The sequence below is a fragment of the Paramormyrops kingsleyae genome, chromosome 22 (genome assembly GCF_048594095.1).
Source record: "Paramormyrops kingsleyae isolate MSU_618 chromosome 22, PKINGS_0.4, whole genome shotgun sequence".
NCBI classification, from domain to species: domain Eukaryota; kingdom Metazoa; phylum Chordata; class Actinopteri; order Osteoglossiformes; family Mormyridae; genus Paramormyrops; species Paramormyrops kingsleyae.
In genome coordinates, this window is record NC_132818.1 from 2912062 (window position 1) to 2932889 (window position 20828).

General features: G+C 42.5%; 1 protein-coding gene across 1 annotated transcript; it reads left to right on the forward strand.

Moving 5' to 3' along the window:
• The first annotated feature begins 716 nt into the window (after nt 1–716).
• On the forward strand, nt 717–17015 carry LOC111854074 (immunoglobulin lambda-1 light chain-like). Its single transcript, XM_072705115.1, has 4 exons — nt 717–810; nt 894–1218; nt 15863–15897; nt 16485–17015. Exons 1-4 carry the CDS (start codon nt 771–773, stop codon nt 16802–16804), a joined length of 720 nt encoding a protein of 239 aa, XP_072561216.1. The 5' UTR covers nt 717–770; the 3' UTR covers nt 16805–17015.
• The last annotated feature ends 3813 nt before the right edge of the window (nt 17016–20828 follow it).

Consider the following 20828-nt stretch of genomic DNA (forward strand, 5'->3'; position numbering starts at 1 on the left):
GGCATTCACTAATGACTTATTATACAGATTTGTTGCAGACTTTGTATCCTTGATGAAGTCGTCACAGAAGGTGAGAGTAACATTGTTTTTGGCACACAGCATTGCCATTTTAACCTCCGCATTTATGACCTGGTTAATGTTGTAAATGACCTGCAGACTACTGCAGTTCTCGCAAGGCTACTGACAGTTCAAATTGATGACATTTCAGATGAAATTTTTTTAAAATGATATTATAAAACGGGAGATTTACGGGAAAATACTAAAATGGGAGGACGGCGGGAAAGAGGGGTAAAATACGGTAGTTTCCCGGCCAAAACGGGAGACTTGACAGCTATGAAGGGAGAGACGGGACCTTGACTGGCAGCAGCCTGCAGGTTCCTCATCATAAAATAAAGTTGTAGTAGGACCACTATCAGTTTAACTACATGTAGTTTTGGTTTCCTATTCAAACTCTATATTACATGATGCAAATGATCAATGCAGACAGTAGCTATTGTTATTATCTTCAATATATCAATATAACTTCTAATTGCAGAGAATGTGCATGACTGGAGAGACATTTCACCAGTGTTTTACAACATTGCTCTTACATATTCTAGCACACACTGACATAAAGATGCAAAGTACATCTCTGATTGGCAGGGAGCAGAGGTCCCGCCCTCTCCACCCCACTCTTAAATCTGGGCTCTGCTGCTGCCTCTCTCCTCATACTGTGACCTGCTCATATCTCAGCTGGACAGTGAGGACTCTGCACTCCACACACTGACAACATGCTGGCAAAAATCTGCACTCTCATCACTGCTCTCTCATGTAAGAAATCACAATCAAAACGCTTTTTGTAGCGCTGTAAGTCTGTTATATGATCTTCTTTTAATAATGATTTTATTTGTCAGGTGTGAGTGGTGTGACAGTGGTTACCCAGAAGCCTCCTGCTCTGACAGTGAGCAAAGGAGGGACAGTGACTATGGACTGTAACCTTGGGACAGTCACTGATAATAGTGCTCGCTGGTACAAGCAGGTCCCAGGTGGAGTTCCCCAGTTTGTGTTGAGGTTTTACCATGGATGGAGCTCCCCCAGATATGGGACAGGCTTCTCATCCAGCCGCTTCACATCAAACCATCAAAGTAAATCAGATTATCGGTTGATCATCAACACAGTGGAGGTGGGAGACTCAGCAGTTTATTACTGTAGTACATGGGACGACTCTGCTAAGGAAGAGGTATCACAGTGATTTACACCATGACAAAAACCCCCCTGCTTAATGTTTTCAATTCTGCTTTTATAGCTTCTCTATAGCTTCACACCTATAGGGTCTGCGCGTGATTTCTGACCTTTACTGCTTTCATGCTACTGCATATAACTGAGCTATATGTTAGTTGCAGTGGAGAGATTCCATCAGCCTCAGGGATCCAGATACACACACCACTATGGAGCCTGAAGCAGAGGCAGGCATCAAAGCAGGCATTTAACAATCACAAACACTCATCGGATACATAGTGTAGGGCCATTTTTTAATGTTTTATATCAGGGGTGGCCAATCTTATCCGCAAAGGGCCGATGTGTATGCAGGTTTTTGGGATAACCTGTAGGTCAGCTGTTCAAACCCAGGTGTGAGGACTCCTCTGCCAATCAATCCTCTAATTAGTAATATAAATAGGGAGTTGCAGCGAAAACCCACATACACACCGGCCCTTTGCGGATAAGATTGGCCACCCCTGTTTTATATGGTTCAATAAGGTGAGTAGTGCATTTGTCAGATAGAAACAGACAGTGTGAGGGATCTGTACAAGACCACCGGAGCTTGATATAATTTAGAAAGAGTTGTTAATATGGAAAGTCAAGCTGAAACCTGGGAGTCTGGAAGACGAGGAAAAAGGTTTGTTAATTTGTCTGCTGCAGTTGTCCTTACAAAGAATGTCATGAAGGATTAAAATGATCACCTCCGCTTTCCCAGACAATGTCCAAATCAATAAAGTACATTGTTCATACACTTAGGCTAGGTTGCTTGAACATAGTTTAACTTTTAAACTGGATTAAATCAAGATTTATCTACTAATACTGTTGCACCAAACTTTAAACCTAGTTTAAATTTAGTTTACAATCCTGGTGATTATCTGCACTCTCATCACTGGTCTCTCATGTAAGAAATCAGAATCAATCATTTTTTGTAGTGCTTGCTTGTTTTTACACATAGAAGTAAGTCTGTTATATGTCACATTGGTCTATTGCATGGCCATATCTAGACTAAATTCAAGTCTGTTGCACCAGTGAATTTAAACCTAGTATAAAGCTAGATATAGAATAAAGATGGCGGCGTGGATGGACGCAGCGGCTTTGGTCTCCCGTTACCTAATTTCGTGGTACATTCATACAATGACAATAAAAGGCATTCTATTCTATTCTAAAGCTAAATTAGCAGTCATATTTAAACCATCCCATGAGGAGGTTCATATTGGGTCTGTTTCAGTTTTATTGACAACATAGCTACATTTATTTGCTGTGTGGAATTAGTGGAAAGAGTCCCATTGTCAGGGTCAGCCCCTGCTGTGGTCCTTCCGTGTCCCTTCCCCGTTTGACCAGCAGGCATTGCTGGTCATCCCGTCCTTCATGTTTGTCTTTGAGTTTCCCCTTTTACCTGTCTGGTCATGTGGCTCAATGTGTTGAGCATGTGGTTGTCTGTGTACTCTTCTGTCCTATGTTTGAATCCCACCTCCTGTTTTTGTATTTTGCTCCCTAGTGTTTCATTTGAGTTTCTTTAGTTCTTGTGTCTGATTTTGTACAGTAGTTGGTTTTGGTTTTGTTCCTTGTGCCCCTGCTTGTGTCTTTACCTGTTTAATTCCCTAGTGTTGGTTTATGTTTCTTTGGTTAGTTCTTAGTTTCCCTGTTTTTAGTTCCTTTGAGTTATTAGTTTCACCTGTGCCCTGTTTCCCTGGTCCTTGTTAATTAGTCTCACCTGTCCTGTGTTAGTCTCGTTACTCCTTTAGTATTTTAGTTCCTGCTTCTGTTTAGTTCACTAGTGGTTCATTGTCGTAGTTGTTCTTTGATGGTTGTGATGTTTGATGGTTTAGGTCTTTTTGGTGTTCTACGTGTATTCGGTTTTTGTTATTTTGTATTGTTTAATCCCCTTCAGCTTTTGACCCCTTGTGGTCCTTTGTTTTTGGTTAGTTGTTTGTAGTGTTTTCTGTTTTCTTTAATAAACCCCTTTTCTGTTCCTGGAGCCGCAAGCGGGTCGTCCGCCCTTTCTGTGCCTGCACTATGCCTCGTTCCCGTGCCCAAGAGGCCCGCAACCATGACACCCATTTAGGAAAATTCGAGACAGGTTAAACCCAATTGAATTTTTTAAAGTACAGTAATAGTGAGTTTTCCCCAGCAGTATCAATTTACAAAAGAGTGTTTCATATAACTCAGTGTGATGGTTGGACCAGCTATCATTCATGGAAGTGAGAGGAACTCTGCTCTACTTCCATTTCTCCAGCTCCTAGTAGCTTTGTGTTTTTATGTTACAGGAAGTTAGCAGATGGTTGACAGGAGATCTTTTTGGAGTTCACAAGATCACAGTCTGCAAAAATACCCAGCTAGTAATTGTATGTTCCGAGAACGTCCCCATTGGTGTGAAGGACGTCATGTAACTTTCCCAGGACATTCTTTAGATGTTCGTGGTACGTTATTTTAGGGACATTCGTGGAACTTTCAGGATGTGTTGGGAATGTTTAGGGGACCAAACTTTAATGTTCCTTTTTGGTCCTATTTGGTCTTTCCATCACATTCCCAAGACGTTTTCAGAACATTTAGGGAACAAACCTCTTTTATCATCTTTAGGTCCTTTCATCAGTTTCCCTAAATGTTTGTAAATCCTTAATGAGAATTACAGTAAACTTCAGGTGACAAACCAAGAATATGTTATTTTTTTAGTCCTTGCACCACCTTCTCAGAACTAGGGCTAAGGCTCTATACGTGATACTTCCGTAAGATTGAGATATTCATACAACAGAAAAGGAGGAGAACTTACCCAAAAAAAACTATAACCAAATGGGGCTTATCTACCAACAACGTGTACCAAATAAGTTAGTGGTGTTGCCGCGAGTTGTATCAACAGGCACAAAGCAGTATCTACAAATGTGATGTCAGTGTTGTGCATGCGCACATCGCAATGAAGACGCTGAGGCGGATTTATCACACCATGCTACTCTGATCTTTTGCAGAACTTTAGCAACATAACTGGGACTTTTGCATAACATTTAGGTGATCGAAAATTTGTTATCTGGGGGAGAATGAGCTCCTGAAAGTCTTTTGGTTTTGGACCAAAAAATTACTCACCTTTGCTGCTCCTCCTGTCAAATGCAAATTGAAGAAAGCACAGCCAAAGTATAGGAGAGTGATTTGCAGTGGAGTGACTGGTTAAATTTAGCAGTCTCAGGTGTAGCGGGACTTGCAATTAAACCAATCACCAATGACGCTAATCCCATGATGCCATGCAATAGACCAATGTGACATCAGGTATGAATGACTGAGAGTCGCTGAGGTACAGATGAGAATGTAATGATGCTGCAACAGGCACAAACCTCCAAGCCTTGCAATACACAAGGAATAGGCAAAGGCACAAATCTCCAAAGATATTAGCCAAGTGTCACACACACAAAAAATCAGATCCCCACTTAACCAGGTTACACCACCCGGCCTCCACTTAATAGTTAGGTAACCAAGCACTAGCGGGTGCCCCCTCCCTACCTAGCCTATCCAACCAGGGTACCAGGTGATTACCACATACCCCTAAAGCGGTCAACGTGGATAAAGCACTCACTAGCATACACAGCACTCTTGTTAATTAGCAGCAGTCAATATCACACACTTCAGAGATTCACAGCAAATAAAAGCATAAAAGTCACCATTCGGGTAATGCACTCAGATGTATACAGAATATGCAATAAAACCACCCTCAGATAAGATACACAACACACTTTAAGGAACACCGGACCCCGACTGCATTAGGACAGTGGTATTCACTCCCAGCATAATGCCCCTTCAATTAGCGCTTATCAGCGGGGAGATTTAACTAAGGAGACCCGTGGAATAACCTGCCGATTCTGCAGGGACCCACAGGAAAGGGAGTATCAAATGGTCGGTGCTGATCGGAGATCTGAACCTCCACACGCAGCTCAGCCCCCTTCCAATGCTGCCGTAATAGAGAAGCGGCACCAATCAGTGGCATATATGGCAGCAGTGTAGGCTTCAGCGCACTGCCCGTCGATCGTCGATTCCCAGTAGCTCCTCAGGTGCACAAGGACCATCCACGTGGATCTGGGGGGGGGGGGGGTATCAGTTCCCACCCACGCACACACACCCACACAGTTCGCGTCCGTACGTTCACCAGAAGTAAAACTTAGTCACTTCCCTGATCGGAAAGAACTAGAGCGCGTTGAATAATCTCACTAGTCCTCCATCGTTGCACTTGTCCGCTGGCAATTGCTCCTGAAGATCATAAACTTGCATAAACTTCAAACCTGTTCCGATCGTCCTTTCTCCTGCTCCTGCTGCCATGGCGTCTTTATCTCCAGTTCTGCCCGTCCCACAGCTCATCAGTAGCATTGGGCAGACCTGTTATGGAAACTCACACACACCCATGCATGCACACCTATGGTACCACCCCCACTGACACCCACATTAAAACAAAAAATACTGTCGTTTGCTGGTTTGTTTGCAACCCCTTCCCACATAATACTTGCTTCGTACAGTCACTCCCCATATACAATTTTCTATAAACACTGCTACAAGAACAGATAACTATAGTTTAAGCCTTGTGCGCATGGCTATTGGGTGTGAGGGAACATTTTTTTTTCAACCTGAGATTCAATGTCCTTGGCACATTTTCTTTAAAGAGCATATTAATTTACAGACAATTCTTTTGTTGGGTCGAGTGATGGCTCTGAAGCTAGGGACCTGTACCACCAGTCGGAAGGTTGCTGGTTCAGATCCCATAAATGCCTTCAGTGGTTCTACTCTGTCGGGCCCTTGAGCAAGGCTTTTAGCCTGAAACTGCTTTGTCCGGGCTATGACGTTAATCTACATCCAGTCGATAAGGAGGTCCTCCAACTTACAGGTTGGTGGCAGGATTGGCACTCCAACCACTAGAAAAAAAAAATTCTACTGGTCTGTTTGGACTAGTGTAGTGCTGAGGTGCCACATGACTACACTCAGGTTCTCATCCGTGAGGTTGTTTATGATGTGGGGGTGTGGTGAGGCACTGTAACCAGGGCATGCTCCTTACCTCCTCCTCCTTTTGTTGAGTACATGTTGTGCCCGCCCTCCCAACACATTTATATTTCACTAAAGTCATATATGAATGGTTATTATATGACAAACAGGGATCCATATGCAAATGTTCTGATTAAGTCCTAAATGAAACATGCCCATGTGACCAACATTGAAGCAAATGGGAACGTCCTCTTAACGTCCCAAATGTCCTCTTTGTAATGTATCATTGTGACCATAAAATAACCAAAATGGAATGTCCCTCTTACATCATAATGGGAACTTAGAGTTGTGACACTTTCATAACCAGGAGAGGGCATTCTAAGAACGTCCCCAACTCATCCAAGTTGCAAGGTTGTGTACTAAAATATTCCAGAGTAATCCTGTGTGTAAGTGTGAAATAATGGTGCCTCTACGCGAAAAGTTTATGATGTTTTGACCCTGATGGCCTCCCATATCCTTGTTTAACTGCATCGTTATGCACATCGTCCTGATATGATGTTTGTTTGTTTTTTTGCTTCTCCTCCCGCTTTACCCATGAAAAAACAAAAGTGTATCGGAGAATGATTGGTGTATTTGAGAATAAGAAAACGACATGCAGAACAACAAAAACAACATGGACTAGAAGCAAAACGACACAGACAAATAACACATCAAGACAACATTCATCACAACACAGTCAGCTAACACATCACATTACATAACGAGGCAGTCAAACGACAAGGAGCACAACATATGTGCTAAGACGACAATAGTACAGTTTAAAGTTGAACTGACAGTCAAATGTTATATTATATGTTCAGTCGACATGGACAGTGAGCATATCGGCATATTTTTGGCATACGTGGAACCCCATACATATGAACAGTTTAGCGATCTGATGACTTGGAAACTTATCATTACTAACAGGAATGCAAGCTAGCATTTCTTCTCATCCAAGCAAGGCGAAGGTAACGGAGCACAGATCAGCAAAGCCCACTTGCCAATAGTGCTTTAGAAAAAGGGCTAGGGCTATCCAACTCATTTACATACAAACAAATATTGTCATTTGTCATACCAAATAAATGCAAGCAGACCCAATAATTATTCACCGTTTTGCATAATCTTTAGATAGTTAATCATAAAAGCCAATGCTGGCATAATACCGTGAATAAAACACATCCAACTTACATTTAGAAGAGCTGAAGGTGGCGATTGTTGATGCTGAAGCCAAGAGTTTTGTCCTTCCACTTATACCCCATATTGCCAAACCTGCTTAAAACATTTTTGACTTGTAGGCTCACGGCGTGTGACCACTTTCGCAAGGTTCAAGGTTTGTGCTCCATATCCAGCTGCTAAATCCAGTCATGTGCAAATATGTGGCACCTGGTACTTTACCACTATGGAAGACTGGGTGGGATGTAAATTTGTTTTCTAACCCATATTGTTTTTATCTGGTACATTAACAGGTTTTGGTGTGAAAGGGGCTTCGGTTGTGCATTTTCTGGTTACATTCCTCTTCTCATTACTGAACCAATTGGGCCTTTCTTTCGTGGATCACTGCGAATCTGTGATTCGAAAATATGTTTCTCAGAGTGACCGTTATGCAAATACGAGCAGCAGGGTGTTTTCGTAATTCTGTTTTCATTTAGTGAAAACATTTTCATTTAATATGGGGGGCACAATATGCTATTTGGGAGGGCCCAAATGCACCCCCCCCCCACACAACCAATTTAAATTTAAACAAATATCATACAGCTATTACTCCAATTCGCACATAAGACATGACACCACATTAAAAACATTTAAAACATCAGGTACACTCGCCATCAAAGACAACCATCACATCGGCTATTAAGCCAGTCCAATACAAGATAAAATAAACCCCAAATGATTCAGCACCGAGGACAGCACATATGTAATCAATAAACTTTGCCAGGTGGAAGTGCATGTCCCTGATACAGGCCTACTGTACTTACAGGGACTTCCTTATCCTATCTCACTTGCCCTGTTGTCACCTCACTTGGCAAATCAGGATTAATGAACTGATGTGCATCCACACTCACCCTAACCGTTATGAGAACTTATCCACACTAAACTCTACCCCTAACCACAAAACTCCGATTCTAGTTTCCATAGCAATGGCATCCATATCGAGATCATGTTTTGTTATTTAATGCACGTTTAAAAAATGACAATGATGTAGACAACAAGGCTTTCACGGTCCACTGCAGGCTACAGCAAAGTCAGCAATGCTGCACTATTTTGTCTTTGCTGTTGTTTGCTCAAACGTTAGCATATCATACACTAATTGCAAGGCTATTGTGTCTGATTTTAGCCTAATATCCGACAGGTTTGGTTTAGGTGGACATGAGCGCTTTGGTAAAATGAGCAAGTAACAGAAATCTTCGTCCAGCTCACCCACCAAAAACACAGCAAAATCCACTGTCCTAATATAGTAATGGACGTTGCCATATTTCAAATATATACTTGAGAAATCAAGAGACTCTTAAAAGCTCTAAATGCAACTCATCCCAGTGGTCTAAAAAACGTCAGTCAGCATGCGAAATGAACTTGTTACCACATGACATAACAGTTAAAGCCGACCTGCTCCCACACAATTACTGGTGCGAACAAAATAAAAGAATCACCTTCTGGGACTTCAGGGGCTCCATCAAATCCATATTTGTGGGTGGTTAAATATCTGTGGACCATAGAACATATTTATGGATTGTCTTCTGTGGGTTACAAATAATAAAGTCGAGTTACGGATGACATTATGGAGGGGACAGGAAAACACCTGACATTTAGGGAAGATTAAAGTAAAGCTACAGTATTTCTTTTTTTTTTTTTTTTTTTTTTTTTTTTTTTTTTTTTTTTTTATTGCCCACCACCACCCCCCCTCTTCGGAGGACAACTTTATTTTACATTACATTCAAGAGTAAAGATTGTGGCCGCTCCAGTATTTCTGAAGAGAAAAAAACCATCAAACACAGTTCCTTTGATTTTCTCATTAAGAGACTGGGCTGGGTTTGGGTTGATACGAGACAGACTAGTGTTTCAGATACACCTGGAAGCAGGGACAGGTGAAACAGAATACAGCTAAATTTACCATGTAGTCTCATTAATGAACCTGGATTGCCCAATGAGGAACATTTTCCACTTGTGGTCTGGCTTTGGCGTGACAGATCTTTCCTCAGATCCCAGCAACAACTTGCAAATATGACAGAAGCCACTAGACTTAGCCCCTCAACTACAGATTTTATGTGTAGAAACAGAGGTGATTTGAAGATTAATATGCAGCTTGTTTCATTTGAGAAGTATCGATGAAAAATGATATGTTTCAGGACTGAGGTCAGATCCGACCGCCCAAATGAACCTGCCCAGGTTAAGCAGCTAAAGGATGGATGGATGGATGGATGATATTTTTCACTTCGCCTTGCAGCCAGTAGTTGGGGGTGTAACGGCACATCGTGTCACTGATTGGTTGAGAACAGAAGCTCCTCCCCCTGATGTGACCAACATCCCCATATATCTGTGGGCTGCAACCTCCCCTCCCCTCACACTCCAGTCTGCTCATTGATCACAGACTGACATCATGCTGTTCACTCTGGGCACCTTCATCACAGCTCTGGCATGTAAGAAATGCGCCTCCTCTCTGTTTATTTTACTTGTTTAGCGTGTTATTTGTACATTTCTTTGTATTTCTTTCCTTGTGTTTTTTGCCTTCACAGGTATCAGCGGCCAAAGGATTGTCACTCAAAAACCCTCCTTACTGACTCTGAGTAAAGGAGAAACGGCCACCTTGCACTGTCAGAAACCTGAAGATGATGGCTATCGTATTCACTGGTACAAGCAGGTCCCAGGAGGAGCTCCCCAGTTCGTCCTGTATTACTACCGTACTGATAGATCTCTCACATATGGAAGTGAATTCTTCTCCAGCCGCTTCACCTCCAGAGCCCAGTCCAACACAGATTATCAGTTAGTAATAAGCAGCGTGGAGGTGGACGACTCTGCTGTGTATTACTGTAAGAAATGGTTTAGCTCTCCCACTGAAGCAGTATCACAGTGATTCACACCATGACAAAAACCTGCCAGTTTCACTTCTGCTTTACAACAAATACTGACAGAATATTATTTCAATTAAAGTTAATCACAACCATTCTTAATGCAGTTAGAGTAATAACTGCCATCAGGACCGGTGGAAGCCCATGTGGTCACTGCCAGCGGCCCACCCACCTGCACACCAAGGAAATAAGGATTGTACGCTGTTTTACATAATATAATAACGCCATAAATCTTATAATATTAAGTAACATTATACAGTAATAAATAGTAAAAATAATCACACAAATAATAATTATATAATAACAATATCTGAAATAACAGGTGATTTGCAGGAAATGCATGATTATAAACGTCTTTCACACAACATAATCTAAGCAGGGTGTAAGACTGAATGAATGAATTAAAGAACTATGGCTGTCAAAGTTAATGCATTAACCAGGGTTAATTTTGTTGACAATAACTATGATGAAAACTATTTGTCAGTGAAGATTTTAAATTGGCAAAAACGAGAAGAAAAATTAATTTATGATGCCAAAAACAATGATGAAATGTACTGACACTGTCATCAGTGAATAAAAAATATATGAAAATGTCAGGAAGAGACGAATTTGGAATGGATTCTGTCAGAAGTAGTATCTTTAGCTAGTGGTGATTATAATTGCGCATGATTAGATAATTTTAAACTAACTGGCTTCAAGTGCAAAGGTCCAAAAAGGGGGGCAGGCCAAGTCTCCATCTCCCGAAAAGGGGACATACCATCCCGGTCTCTGCTCTGGCACCAACAGTGTCTTCCTGCCTTTCAGTTCCCACGGCACCCACCGATTCCTGTCCTGGTCCCGGGCCTGTGGGCCCCTCAGTGCCGTCTGGCCCTATCCCTGTGGTTCCCTCGGTGCCACCTGGTCCCACTATTCCACAAGTGCCTAGGGGGATCCGCACCATGGGACTGACCCCCAGCATCCTGGGGTCCTCCAGACCCCCTGCCCCCAGTCTGATCTCTTCCCCTCCCCTGCCACAGTGGTTCCCCTCCTACCCTGTCTTGCCTTGGTTTCCCCCTGGTCTGCACCCTGTCCTGTCATCTTGCCTGGGCGCATTTCCGCTGTGGTCCCCCCTTGTGTCTTTGTCGCGTCACTAGTGACACCACCCGTTAACTAACCTCCCGAGCCTCAGACAATACAACAGGACAAGCAGAACGGTACAATCTTTTATTAAACACAAGAGACTTCACTTAATATACGGGGGAAGCAGAATGTCAAACACCGCAATGGGGGGAGAGGACATGCCCTACGTACGCCTTTTTCACTGAGTACACCCCCACAGATTCAACACTCCCGAATTACCATGAGAATGATCACACTACACAGCAAATAAATACAACACATCACAGCAATCTAGCGTACACATGCAAGTATACAACACCTCCCAAAACCTTATAGATTAGTATCAAACCACACACCCAATTACAGACAGGTGACCACAGCGGCGACAGCCACACATGTCCCCTTAGCGGAAACTTCCCCCACCCCTTTCCGCACACAAAGCAAATAAATAAAACTTTAGTATTGGTCGGCAGGCCCCTCCGACCAGTACATGAAAACACAGACCCGGATCCGCCCCTAAACCAACCTTGATTCATACAAACTCATGTCCAATTGCTAACAACCCAGAGAAAATCAATACCGGCATCCCCCCACTACGGCGATGGCGTCATCAGCATTCTACGTCGTCTTCAGGGGAAGCAGGAAGACAGAAGATCCAACTTTCCAAGGTCCCAGTCTGTGCCCAACTGCAGGCTCCGAACCCCACAGCTTGAACTTCACTTGGGATTTACAATACAGCCAGGACTCTCCCGGAACAGTGGTGCTTGAGAACACAGACGATCCCGACGTCACTCCCCCCGTCCGGCCACTGGCACCTTATCCTCCGCTGGCAGGACACAGCACCCGCCTGTCCGATCTCCAATGCCGCCGCCTCCAAAGGTAGCAGCCTTGTCCGCGGCCGCTCACGTGCACTTGTCCACCGAGCTCATTCCATACCCCGTGTGCAGTGGGGTCCCCTCCTTCTCCATACCCCACCTAATTTATAATAAAACACAGCCTATCCCCACCCAGCACCCATTACTAACCCGTAAATTAGCAATCGAGATGTTCCTGGTACTGGGAAGGAAGATTTGTTAATTAACAATCAAACCATAATAAACAGGGAAAAAAACATTAAATTATAATCCAACCAACAGCACCCCTAAATCAACACGACATCTTTGTCCCTGTATTTGTGGGCCTTCCGCATGTCTGTCCAGCCCCTTACCCCCGTAGCCCTGCTTCTGTCCATCTCCTGGCCCAAGTAGTGTCCCGTCTGGTCCCATTAGGTACACTTCTGTTGTCCGTCCTGTTTGGGGGTTCTATCTTGTCCTGTGATGTCACCTGATGGGTATTCCCTGTGATGTCTGCTGTCATCCCTTTGGTGCAGTGTTTCCCTGTTCAGTCTGCCTGGTCCTGTTCCTGGTTCTGTTTTGGCTCCCTAGGTCCTTGGTCCCAAGACCCGTCTGGTGTTCAACCCTGTCCAGTGTACCTGGTCCTGCCCCCATGTGTTCATTCTCCCATCTGGTCCCTTGGGTCCCCTCCCTGCCTATTCTGCACACCCAGAGTGTGTGCCTTTCTGGGGGGGGGGGGGGGGGATTTACTATCACATCCAGCCCACTCCACCTGCCTGATCTCCTTGTTTCTCCATGGGTGTGGCTCGAAACTAGCCCCGCCCATGGCTTGTTAATCTTCCCTCTTGGACCAGCCCTCCTATTACCCTCTCACAGCTGCCTCATGTTTGCTTCCTATAAGTGGGGATTATAAGGTTATCTCAGTCCTGTGATTTCTGTTCCCTGTCTACATGTGCAACCCTGCCTTCTCCCTTTAATAAACACCCCTGTGAGGGGTTTTCTTAGCCTCAGCCAGCACTCAGGTTGTCCTTCGTTTACTCTTGGACAGCTAATCGTTTCCACCATGTTACTCTCCTGTCAATCCTATTTTTCTCTTTTTTAATGTTGAGTTATGACTCTTATCTAATCTTATCTTAATCCTGCAGTTTATTCCCTCTTTCTCTGGGATCTTTTGTGACGTCTTGAATGAATTGCCTTTGGAGACATTTTGGCAGATGTACCTTTCCTCAGAAGATTCTTCACTATCCCAAATACTCTCCATTTTGAAATATTGGCTTTCATGTTGGTATGGTGAGTCCCAGAGCCTTAGACATGCCATTTCTGTCCCTTGCCTGACTGGTAGGTTTCAATAACTCATGAATTCTGGAATTTAATCAATAGTAGCATAATCTTTTTGTGGAATCCTTGTGGGGAGTTCTTCACTCTCATAGCAAAGGTCAATATATGGTGAGGTGTAGGGCTGGTTTTCAGGTCTGGCTTTGTTGAACTCTTAGAGCTCTATTTTCCACCTGCACAAAGTGGTTTTACTAGTTTCGTACCAGCTGATTGCTCATTTTCACGCCATGCGCACACATCGTCAAAATAGTAAATCGTTTTGCACCCGCTTTCTACTCGTAGGAGTGGTGCTTTTAAAATGAGGTGTGGCCAGGCACATTGTTGGCTCATTGCTATTTTAAAGCAGCGCAATGTCATTGCGCCTTTGACCAACAAAAATATTGCCAAAGGTGAGTGGTGCATTGTTAAACGGTATTTAAGCGGCATGCTTTAGAAATGTGTGGGTGCCTGACGCTTATTATTGACACAGATACGCGCTCCAAGTGCACCAATGGTATTTTGTTATTTTATTTAATTTATATATGTTTTACTTTGTAGAGTATGTCTTTTCATGTAATCATACTGTTTATGAAACACCAAAAGGAAAACAATATATAATAAGTAAAGAACAAACCATATAATTAAAAAACCCAAGCCTGCTTCACCTTGAAAGGCTTAGGTAGAACAGTATAGTGCTGCTCCCGTCGATGATGTGCTCACGTATTTTCACCTCACACACGAGTACATCTGTTTCCTTGGCTGAAAAGAAATCTTGTTTGTTGGACAAACGTGCCATTGTAATAGCAATCAGCATTAGATCACGCACCGCTACCTTATAACGTTGAGGTACCATTCTGATTGGTTCTTGCATGTTACTTCCAAAACACACCTCTGAGTCATTAAGAGAGTTGGGACAACCCTTTTCCGCCTTCCGCTGGTGCAAAGTCTGTTTTTTTCTACCATCAAAATAGCGAAATGGATTTAGACACACCCATACCTGTTAGTTCCGCTTTGTGCTTTATGCTTTGCATTAGATGATCAAAATAAAGCCCTTAGAGTCTAATTAGCAATTATTAAAGTAGGTCAGTTGGATGAATGACTAAGGAGGAAAATGCATTTTTATATATAACAAATATGTCATTTTGTCAACAGATCTGAAGCTATTCATTGTGAATTAAAAAAATATGGTCTTATGAAATCTGTTCTATGTTCCCTTCACTGGATTCCAGTTAGATCTCAGATTGATTACAAGATACTGCTATTAGCTTTATAGCACTGAATGGCCTTCAGACTATCTTTGAGATCTACTGGTCTCTTACAAACCTCCTCACCTGCTTCCATCTCAACAGGCAGGATATTTATCAGTACCTAGATTAGAAAGAACTATGACAGGGTGTAGAGCATTCTCTCATAGAGCTCCACAGCTGTGGAATAGTCTTCCAGCGGATATGCAAGATTCAGGCTCACTCTTAATATTCAAATCTAGACTAAAACACATTGTTTAGCTTGTTTAGCTTATAGGGACTCTAGTTGTAGCTCTAGCTAGCTACTCATCCCTAGTTAGGCTGACAGACTAAGGTGCTGAGCTGGGTGGGATTGGTGCCATTGGCTTTGGATGAGCTGAACTGTTAGTGCTGTCACTCTAGCTTCACACTCCCCTGTGGAATTGGAGTGCTGACATTTCAGGGACTCCCCATGCCTTCGTTCCCACTTGCCTCTCATTCCTACTTATCCTGCCATAGCCATATTTGCCAGAGCTTACATACTGAACTCACCTAACTGTTTGCATTACCTCTATTCTCCCCTACTTTGCCTAATGCACTTTTTATCTCCCCCCCCACCCTGCTGCCTACGACGCCCCTTCTGCCTTTGATGTCTCTCCCGTCTGCCCTGTTGCTGTACCACTGATTATCCTGCCATCAGAAGCAGCACCAGCAGCTGCCTGCCCTCCACATTTAGACTTGAATGTTAAAGTTAGGATTTTGTCTTTTTGCTCATTTGACTTCCTCTGCCAGTCCATGGAGCCCCCCCCCCACCCCCCCCCCCCCCCCCCCCACTTTCAGTCTGGTTCCTCCCAAGGCTTCTTCCTACTAGAGAGTTTTCCTTGCCACTCTTGCTTCTGACTTGCTTTGGACAGAGATAATGTAGAAGGCTTTGGGACAATGTAATGTTGTCATAATGTGCTATACAAATAATATTGAATTGAACTGAAAAACATGCAAAAACTGAATGAAGAGGAGCAGGGTCTCTCAGTTCCTTCCTCTCTGTACAGAAAGTGAAGAGCAGTTTTTGTACGGGTGGGTATGAGACCTGTAGCACTGTGGTATTCGGACAAGGCACTAAACTGATCGTCAGCGGTAAGTACCTCTCCATTCCCATCTGCTCTGCTTCTCTTACCCAAATCTTTAGTAAAATGCTACAGAAGATGTTTTAAATTAGGCAAGTCTGCCTCTGTAGTGCTTCATTTTATTTCTAGACATATGGTTAAGAAAGTGCTGATGAAAACTCTTTAACAGATCTTCAAAATGTGCTAAACATATTTATAGATAGTTAATGTATGTCACAAAGTCTAAGAGTCTAATAATCATACCATATATATTTTCTGTGCCATTTTAAAAGATGTGGTTGTTGTAGCTTTTGTAAATAAAGTAATATTTAATGATTTCTTTTCAAAAATACTCAGGGCAGCTTCAGTAACTGTTCATTAATAATTGAATATAATTTAGTCTGGTTGGTTTAATATATATTGCTTTATCTTTTATTGCGTGTTATTATGTCAACAAATGTTTGACCAGTGTAAAAGTAAGGAACTGCTTAAAGTTACGTATGAGTGAAAGTCAGGAGCAACAATAATATAAAATATGAAGTGTGACATTTAATGTAAATAAATTAATCGCCATTGATTTGTAATCTATACATTTGCTGGCTCTCCTCCCTCATCCAGACCCCTCCCTGGAGGCTCCCTCACTGAGTCTCCTCCCTCCATCCAGCGAGGAGCTCAAGACAGGTAGAGCCACACTGGTTTGCCTGGTTAAGATGTCTGCTGCATTTGCCGACGTCAGCTGGACGTACAACGGGAGCCCACTAACCGATGGAGTTTTCACCAGCTCTGCTACACAGCAGGCAGATAAAACCTTTGGTCTGAGCAGCTTCCTGAGTGTGAAGCCCTCAGAGTGGGACAGCGACGGCGTCTTTACCTGCAGAGCGACACAGGGGGCTAAATCCACAGAGGCAGAGATAAAGAAGAGCATCTGTGCCGAGTGAAAAGTGCATCTTCATTTGCCTTTCATGTATTTCCAGCTAAATCATGTTTTCTGTAACTATTATCTGTAGGCAACCTTTCGGTTTATCCAATGAGGAGATTTGATATACTTAATAGTAAGTCAAATTTTTTATGATTTTCTGCATTATCTGCAGTTGCATGTTTCTGTGTTGATGCACTTGACCCAAAACTGTGCGGCAATTTAATAAAAAGCATGGCATTTAAAAAAAAAAAAAAACAAACAGCGTTTTTGTGTGTGTTGTAGAGATGCGCGGATCAGCTAAAATGTCAACCGAATCCGCGGCTTTAAACAAATCATCCACCCGCCCGCACCTATAATTTTCTCTGATATAGATATCCGCACCCGCTTCTTCGTTTTTAACAGCAGATTCAGTGACAAATTTAGAGCTAATCTGCGTATCTCTGATAGTAAAATAATACGCGTATCGTATGCTGCTTTAAATGAACATTTATTCATAAAACAGATTTTGTCTTTGGCCAGATTAACCAAAATTTTCTCAATAAAATAAAGTCTTTAGCCTACTCCATTCAGACTTTAATGGGAATATCACTGTTTCTGTCGCTGCAACACATAAACACACAATGACTGGATAACGGCAAATTTATTAGCCCTATCTATTCAAATAATACAGAATATTATGCTTTCCAAATAGATAAAAAAAGAGAGAACAACTAAGAACTTTTTTTCCCCCAAAAAAACTCGTAGGCACTAATACAGACGATAGGTAACAGGCGATAGGCACTAAGCTAAACCGCTCCCACACAGCACTTTTCTTTCCTTCCTTTTGTTTTGTTTTTAATTCTCCCTTTTTTAGTCTCTCTCGGATCTGTTTCGCCTCCATTTCTGCTTTAAGAAATGGACCCCCCTCCTCCCGCCACGCACGTATTTTTTAAAGACGAGAGCGCAAATTAGCGACTGTCTGCCTGATGAAAAATGCATTTAAAACATGTTCGTATTTTAGAGAATGTAGTTGATATTTGCATCATTAATGATTGATCTCATCCACCCGCGACCCACCCGCAATTAATTAAAATTAGTGCTGTCAAACGATTAAAATTTTTAATCAGATTAATCACAGGGTTGCTGTGGATTAATTTTCATTAATCATGATTAAATATTCATTTTTAATCTTTATTGCATTTCATTTTACATGAGGAAACAGACTCAAGAAAAAAAGGAATATTTATGCACTTAACATATTTATTGAACATCCTGAACACGAATCGGATGCATTCCATCTGCCACAGAAGTGCAATGCCATGGACCCGTATCAAAAAGCAAGATTTTTTGCTTAGCCGGACAACTTGTCGGATTTAAGGTACCTCAGTTTAAATGGTCTTTATCTTCGTTCACTTACAATTAGCCCGAACTACTGTAAATCCGACAAATAATTCGACTTATCATGAATTCCAATTCTAGCCTGGTTAATTGCCATTGTTAGCAATATCACTTGATAACACATTACGCGCGGTGCTTTACGTATAAATCTCCGTAGCAACACGTCCACAGATAAGTTGGACGGTATAGTGTGTGCGACCGATTTAATGAGCCACAAATGAGCAGTAGTGCTTAAACAGTATAAAACTATAACTTTCCCTTCTGTTGATAAAGGGCGCAGCCATCTTGGATTCTGAACTCGGGATCCTCTGTGCTGCTCCGAGATATTTCTCAGATCTCTGAGAAACCGAAGCCTGCATGTCGTCACTTCCGGTTTCAAAACTCGGAATCCGACTTGGAATTCGAGTTCTGAGGGCAAATGGAACGCACCAAAACTGCCCGAAATGGGTTGACATAGACATTTCAGGGATTTGGACTCATTCTGCGCTGCAGATGGGTTAATTGCGTTAAAAATTTTAATCAGATTAATCATGATGATGGATTAATCCACGTTAACCCGTTAATTTTGACAGCCCCAATTAAAATGTATTTTTTTATTACCCGACCCACCCAACCCGCGGATTATACGCAGCGCCCGCGGATATAACCGCCATCCGCGCATCTCTAGTGTGTTGGTCTTTTTCATTCAGGAAAGTAGAAGTTTAATAATGTGCCACAAAATGCTGTAATGTTTTTGAATGATGTACTTTTATCAGTTTAGGAAAGTTAACTTACTTCTAAACTGAATTAGTGCCATTAAGGACACAAACTGTGAGTCCAAGGTGAGACCATAACACCTTATGAAGTAAAAAAATGAACCTCGTAAGCAATGCTGGGTGAATTTTAACCCTGCTATACTCTACTGATCAGGTCCATGTCAACAGGGTATGCAGTGAGATTTTTCTGAGTAAACGCGATGTCATACAGAACAAGATGGCCGCCCTGAAGCTGAAACTGAGAGACACCTGCTGGCTCTTCTCATGCTGTTTCTGTCTCTATGTAAATAAGGGAGTGAGATGAGCTCCTTTCAGGTCAGGGAGAGATGGGACCTTTACTGGCAGGTTCCTCATGTTGCTACTGTAAGGTTGTATTAGATTGATTACATGTACAGTATTCTGATGCCCTTCAAACTCTGTGTTACAGGATGCAGATGATCACTGCAGTAAGTACTTGTAGTTATTCTCAGGTTACCCTGTAACTCAACATAACTTTTAATCATACAGCACATCCTGGATCACTAAAAGTGCCTTTTTAAGCAACTTTACAACATCATTCTTACAAGTGACAACGGTTGGCAGTTTTTGACATTGACTCTGATTGGCTGGGAGCACAGGCCCCGCCCTCTCCATCCCCCTCTTAAATCTGGGCCCTGCTGCTGTCTCTCTCCTCATACTGTGACCTGCCCATATCTCAGCTGGACAGTAAGGACTCTGCACTCCACACGCTGACAACATGCTTCTGAGAATCTGCACTCTCATCACTGCTCTCTCATGTAAGAAATCAGAATCAAAACACTTTTTGTAGCACTGTAAGTCTGTTATATGATCTTCTTTTAATAACGATTTTATTTGTCAGGTGTGAGTGGTGTGACAGTGGTCACCCAGAAGCCTCCTTCTCTGACAGTGAATCAAGGAGGGACAGTGACTATGGACTGTAACCTTGGGACAGTCACTGACAGTGTTGCTCGCTGGTACAAGCAGGTCCCAGGTGGAGTTCCCCAGTTTGTGTTGAGGTTTTACCATACATGGAGCTCCCCCAGCTATGGGACAGGCTTCTCCTCCAGCCGCTTCACATCAAACCACCAGAGTACATCAGATTATCGGTTGATCATCAACACAGTGGAGGTGGGAGACTCAGCAGTTTATTACTGTCACACATGGGACGACTCTGCTAAGGAACATGTATCACAGTGATTTACACCATGACAAAAACCTCTCTGCTAACATTTTCACTTCTGCTTATATAGCTGCTAAAAATACACGCAGCACCTATCGAGATCATACTTATAGTTTGTAAAAGAAGAACAAAGATTAATCTATATAAATCTTTTAAATGCAGCAAAATTTTTATACCTAAATATAAGAATCCTGCTGGGAACCAGCAAAAAGGTTGTGAGATGTTTGGGTCTAATGTTTGCGAAAAGGATTCATCTGATACTAGCATCTTGTCTGATGTTTGCCGCTAAGGGCTCCATAGCTATAGTTGTATCTCAGTTTATACTTCTCCATTGACTCCCCTCCCAATACACTAAATGATTGCATCTCAAATCTAAAGCTTTGGATTCAATATATCTTCGTCAAACTTAACACAGACAAAACTGAGGTCTTACTGGTCGACCCTAAATCATTAGTATCCAAATCCTCCAAATTTTCTGTTAGTATTGATGGTGTCCCTGCAAAACCTGCTACTGTTATCAAAAATCTTGGAGTATTATTTGACTCTTCATTCTACTTAGATCTTCACCTAATTCCCTCTCCAAAATCTAATTTTTTCACCTCCATAACATTGCTCGTCCAGACCCATTTCTGTCCAATACTGATGCCCTAACTCTGGTACATGCATTCATTACACATTGACTACTACAACTCCTTTTTCATTGGGACTTTTCTCTTCCAGTGATGGCTTCC